This window comes from Mustela lutreola, chromosome 15, assembly GCF_030435805.1.
Source record: "Mustela lutreola isolate mMusLut2 chromosome 15, mMusLut2.pri, whole genome shotgun sequence".
Lineage (NCBI taxonomy): Eukaryota > Metazoa > Chordata > Mammalia > Carnivora > Mustelidae > Mustela > Mustela lutreola.
Genome location: NC_081304.1, coordinates 22233083 through 22238730, shown reverse-complemented (window position 1 = coordinate 22238730; position 5648 = coordinate 22233083). Strand labels below are relative to the sequence as shown.

At 59.2% G+C, this 5648-nt stretch overlaps 1 protein-coding gene across 1 annotated transcript; it reads right to left on the bottom strand.

Annotated features, from left to right (window-relative positions):
• Nucleotides 1–1138: 1138 nt before the first annotated feature.
• On the bottom strand, nt 1139–5344 carry NEUROD2 (neuronal differentiation 2). Its single transcript, XM_059149628.1, has 2 exons — nt 5166–5344; nt 1139–4011 (listed from the first exon to the last, which is right to left on the bottom strand). Exon 2 carries the CDS (start codon nt 4004–4006, stop codon nt 2855–2857), a length of 1152 nt encoding a protein of 383 aa, XP_059005611.1. The 5' UTR covers nt 4007–4011; nt 5166–5344; the 3' UTR covers nt 1139–2854.
• Between the last annotated feature and the right edge of the window lie 304 nt (nt 5345–5648).

Below are 5648 nucleotides of genomic sequence, written 5' to 3'. Positions count from 1 at the left end.
CTCTCATTTGGGGGCCTGGAATCCAATCTTTAAAAGCCTTAGCATGCCTGACCACAAGCTCCAGCCCCAACAGCATCCCCCCCCATTTCAGCCCTAAAACAAGCAACAGTATTTGTGTATGTTTAAAATAATTTAAGTAAGCCGTGTCAGTAACAGTTCAGTTTCGGTATTCCTAACCATGTTCAGGCTTTGGGATGGTGGTCTTTGGGATTTAGACCCCCCTTTCCAAGTATTCCAGGGGTCCAGTGGGCACCGGTGTCTAAGGGAAGGTCCTTTCAGGGAAGTCAGTTCAGAGATGCCTATGTCCCTGAGGCTCAGAGAAAGAGAATTCTGGGCAGAGCAAGCTCTGCTGCGGTGTCCTTCTTCTACCTTCCTAGACTGAAGGCGTCCCTCTGTCTGGAGCTGCACCAGGCAGAACGGAAGCTGTCTAGGTATGGACCAGGGGTTTCCTGCTGTCCTGTCAGGGGAAACGCATGGTGACCTCAAGCTCCATTCTTCCAGGTGGGCACCTCGATTCTGACCCCTCCTCTAGCTCTGGGAACACCTGCAACCTTGCCAACACTACTACAGATATCATCCTTCCTGAGACTAAAAAGGGCTGATTCCCCTGAGTCCACTGAAACACAAATTTAAAACCAAAAAGACTTCCTGCTTTAATAGTTCATCCTCATAACCTTATAATTTTTTTTTATTTAAAAATATCCCCATCTGGTTCAAATGGTTGTCTCTTTATCTCTATGCACTTATTTTTTGCAACAGCGAACAGAGGGTTGTAAAAAGACTGGCTGCTCCCAACTGGGTCGTTTTTTAAGTGATGAAAAGATATTTTGTTCTCAAAGGAGGTGCATGTGCATGTTTGGGAACTGAAGGAGTGTAAGGAGATTAGTGCAACGCTTTGTGCTAGGAGTGTGTGTGAGTCTGTATAAGGTCTGGGAGGGCAGTGAGTGTAGCTGTTTTGATGCCCAGTGGACCGGTGTGAGCGAGGTTATAAGGTGGAAATCCCACCCGGCAATGTCTAGGGTAACTGTACCCGGCCTCTATACAGTCACTCGACTCTGTGTCTTCATCCCCCAGAGCCCCAGCTCAGTCCCCCAAATGAAATGAGGCCACCGTGAGAAACCGGGTCCGGCTTTGCATCTCATTTACATAAATATTTATTAATCGTCATTAAACTGAACAGAAACACGCAATGCACTTCGGGTGTCCGACGGGAGTTTCATCTTCTCTACAAGAGGAAGGTAAAATTGCGTGTGAGTGTGTGGGTAAGTGTGTGGGTGTGTCGCCTGTGGGTTTGCATTTTTTGCATCGTGTGTTTGGATGCCTGATCTCCTGCCTCCGGTGGGGAGATGTTCTCCTTTTGCCCCTTTCTCTGGGAAACTTCCAGAAAGAGCCCTCAGCCCTCTCCCTGCCCACCTGCTAGCCAGAGCCAAGAGGACGCCTCAGACAAAACAAAAACAAAAACAAAAACAAAAACAAAACAACAAAAAACCTCTCCAGCCACCGGAAATCGCCGGGCGCCTTGCGCCCACCGAGGCACATTTGGGCAGGGGCGGGGCTGGCCCTAGGTCTAGGTCTCCACCCTCAACCCGGGATGAGGATTGCCTGCGGGGAGCGAGGGTTCGGCGAACTCTCTTCCCTCTGCCCCCAGACGCCCGCGCGGGGCCTTGCGTGTGCGTGCGGTGTGGTGTGCGTGTGTGTGTCTCTCATGCAAACCCTCCCTCCCCAAACCGACCCCCCCAACAGTTTGCCATTCCATACAAATTTGGAAACAGGTTTTTAAAAAACAGCATGACGCACAATGGGGACGGGGCGGGGGAGGGCAGTGGCACTGGGGCCCCAAATCTCCGAGTCACTGATTGTAAGAACCTGGGGAGGGGAGGGGGCGGCGCCGGCCCCCATTTCACCAAAGTGCACAGATCCGCGCTTGGGCGGCGCGGCCCGCGGGCCGGGAGGGGCATCCCGGGGCCGGGCCGGGCCGCTAGGCTCTGTCAGAACCTCCTTGCATAGATATTTGTGTCTTTTTATTATTGGTAGTAGTATTTTTTGCCTTTTATTGCTTCTAAAAGTTCTTACTGCGTTTTCTCTCCGATCCGGACTCTGCGTTCGGCCTCCGTCGCCTCTCAGCTTTTTTTTTTTTTTTTTTTTTTTTGTATGTTTGTTTAAAAAAAGGAAAAGGGAAAAACGGATTCTAGTTACAAATTGTCTTGGCCTCTCTCTTTCCTCTCAATCCACACTTCCTCCCGCCAAAATTAAACTCACAAAACGCTGAGACTAGGGGTTGGGGCGAGGGCGTTCCAGGTCCAGACTCAGGCGCCCTGACTTATGCCCTCTTCAAGAAAGAGGGGGCGCCCGGCTCCTTTCTGCCTCGGCAGCTCGGTGTCTGTTATAATAATAATAATAATAATGATAATAATAACGATGATGATAATAATAATAATAACAACGACGACACAACAATAGGGGGAAAACAGTATCCCACAGCTCAGCTGCCCCCTTGCCAATGCCTTTGGGCCTGCAGGGGGGAAGGGGAGGAGGAAACCTAGGTGTAGGGATTAGGGAATGTGGGGTGGTCTCCAGGGAGTGCCCAAAGATGGGTCCCTGGAGAACCACCCCTGGGAAAGAGGAGGAAACCCCTTGGGGAGAGAGAAGGCGAGTCCCCTGGGGGAAGCGAGGCCCCTGGGACGGGCCACCCACAGGTAAGAGGACTGCCCTGCCCAAGAGAGGGTCAGTACCGGCGGCCCGCTCCCCGCGCCCGGCGCCAGGATAGGTGGGGGGTCCCCTTGCGCTGGGAGGGGGTCTGGGGGCAGGGGTGCGGGCAAAGGCAAAAGAAAAAGAAAGGGGCAGGCGCGAGGTCTCAGTTATGGAAAAACGCATTGAGCTCCTCGTACATGGGGCCCCGGTCGTGGTGAAGGTGCATATCGTAAGACAAGAGATTCTCCGAGTGGACGCCCCCGCGCACAGCCGACGAGCCGAAGACCAGCCCGTGGCCGGTGGGCCGCGAGCCGGGCAGCGCCGAGTAGTGCATAGAATAATGGTAGCTCTTCTCGTGGTCGGGCGACGAGTCCTGCTTGAGTGAGAAGTTGCCATTGAGACAGAGCGGGGGGCTTAGCGGGCCCTCGTACTCGGAGCTGTTGTAGTCCGGGCTCGCGCCGCCGCCGCCCGCAGCCGCATACAGCGTCTCGTAGGCGGCGCAGTAGCCGTGGGTCCGCAGGGCGTGCGCCGCTCCGCCGCCCAGGCCGCCCGCCGCCTGGCACTGTGCGCCCGCCAGGCGCGAGCACGGGTACGGGTAGGGGTGCATGGCGAACGGGCCACCCGAGCCGTGGAAGCGGCCCGTGCCGTCGGCGCCCTGCTCCGTGAGGAAGTTGCGCGAGTTGAGCTGCAGGCAGCCGGCCACCAGGTTGGTGGTGGGCTGCGACAGACCCTTGCACAGCGTCTGCACGTAGGACACCAGGTCGGGCCGCTTGCCGGAGCGCAGGATCTCCGAGAGCGCCCAGATGTAGTTCTTGGCCAGGCGCAAGGTCTCGATCTTGGACAGCTTCTGCGTCTTGGAGTAGCAGGGCACCACCTTCCGTAGGTTGTCCAGCGCCGCGTTCAGGTCGTGCATGCGGTTGCGCTCCCGCGCGTTTGCCTTCTGCCGCCGCAGCTTGGAGCGCTCCAGGCGCGCCTTGGTCATCTTGCGCTTCTTGGGCCCGCGCTTCTTGGGCCGCTCGCCCTCTGCCTCGTCCAGCCCTTCCTCCTCTTCCTCTTCCTCCTCCTCCTCGCCCCCCAGCTCGCCTTCCTCCTTGACCTCGGCCAGCGCGGCCTCCGGCACCTCGTCTGCACGGAGAGGGACTGGCTTGGCAGCCCGGGCGGGCCCGGGAGCCCCGGGCCCCGGCGGAGGCGGCGGCGGCGGCGGCGGCGCGTCGCCCTTGTCGCTCCTCGGCTCGTCGTCGTCGCCGTCGCCCCAGCTGGCGAACTTGGGCACGTCCGAGAGGAGACCGGGCTCGCTGAACAGGCGGGTCAGCATGGTGCCTGAGGGCGCCCCGCGGGCGGGAAGGGGAGACAGCACTGAGTGAGGGGCGCGCTGGGGTCACGCCGCCCCCCTCCCCCAACCTGCCTCCACCCCCGAGTCCGGTGTGGATTCCTGCCCAAGGGGCCCGGGATGCCCACCTCCTCCGCCTGCCCCGCCCAGAGCTGGCCCAGCCCTGCCCCGGCGGCCCGCCCGGGATCTCGGCCCAGGCCCTCTCCCCAGCGCTGGGCCCCGGCTCCGCCCCTTGCCTGAATGAGGGGCCGCTGCCCGCGCTCGGGGCTTCTCGGGGTCAGGGCAGGGACCGAATAGGGGCTTTAGGAAAGCGACATCTTCGCCGGGGGAAGCGGCACGCTCGCTCTGAACGCCGGTTCTCCTCTGGCGGTGGAGGAAGCCTGGGCGGCCGCGGGTGGGGACAGCTGCCCCGCTCCGCGGCTCTGGCTGCCCGGGCCCCCCGGCCCGGCTCCCCCACCCCTCCCGCGGCTCTCACCCCCACGCTCCCTAATCCAATTTGCAACTTGGCCGCGCGCCGCCCTCGGCTCGGCCCCCACCCCCGCAGCCCCAATTCCAGAGGCGGGAGGATCGTCTCTTCTAGCCGTGGCGTCCCCAGCTCCCCGAGCCGGCTCCGGGAGGTGAGGACCTAGGAACCCGGGCGTGGGGAGGAGACGGAGAGAAGCGAGCCCTGTCCGTCTCTCCTGCGGTCAGGGACCCCTTTCCCCCCTTCAAACTGCCTCCCTCCTTCACGACTCTTCAGATCTCGTTGTATTTCGGGGTTGATGAGGGAGAAGAATCAAATTTGTTTGCTTTTTTTTTCTTTTTTCTTTTCCTTTTTTTTTTTTTTTTTTTTGGTGGTAAGGAAAGGTCGCAGGTTCCTCTGGGACAACCATGGGGGGGGTCCCCATCTCAGTCTCTTCATTGCCCCCCCATAATCCTGCTTTTCTCCCCAAACCCATCGCAGGCAGAGACACCTCCCTCCGCAGCCCCCTGAGCTGCAACCCCTAGGGGAGAGGGAACCCAGGACACCTCTGATACCCACCCTATGAAGGGGCATCCTCCCAGGAAGGGGGGATTTGGGGACCCGCTTGTCGGCCGAAGCAGCCGCCCTCCCCCACCCCCCCCACCCGGCGGGTCAGATCCAGCTCCCTTTCGGACAACTTACCTCGGAGAGGAGTCAAGGGGAGAGGGGAGGGGAGGGGGGGGAGGGGGGCAAGAGAGAGAGGGGGGAGAAGAGGAATCTTCTCGCTTATTTCATTGTTCCCCCATCTTCAGGGAGCGGGGGCAGCGGCTCCTCAAGGCGGCGGGCGCCGGCGTCTTCAGAGCGCCATGCGAACCGCGGAGCGAGTGTGGCATCTCTACCAGGCGGGGTACCAGCCTCTATGCCAGGCCATATGGGCTTGGCACGTCACGGGCAGCAGCTATCACATGAGAGACGGTGATTGGCATGCGTCTGCATTGGGGGAGAGCCGGCTCCCCCGGGACCCGCCGCCATCTGTCACTCTCTACTCCAAAAAAAAAAAAAAAAAAAAAAAAAAAAAAATTAAATAAATAAAGGAAATAAATAAATATCTCTGCCGCCCTCCCCTCCCCGCCCAACGCAGGGAAAGCAGGGATTGAGAGGGAGGTGGGAGGAGTTGCCCCCCTC

Coding starts and splice junctions, on each gene's coding strand:
- NEUROD2 (XM_059149628.1), bottom strand. CDS start 4,006: ATGCTGACCCGCCTGTTCAGCGAGCCCGGTCTCCTCTCGGACGTGCCC.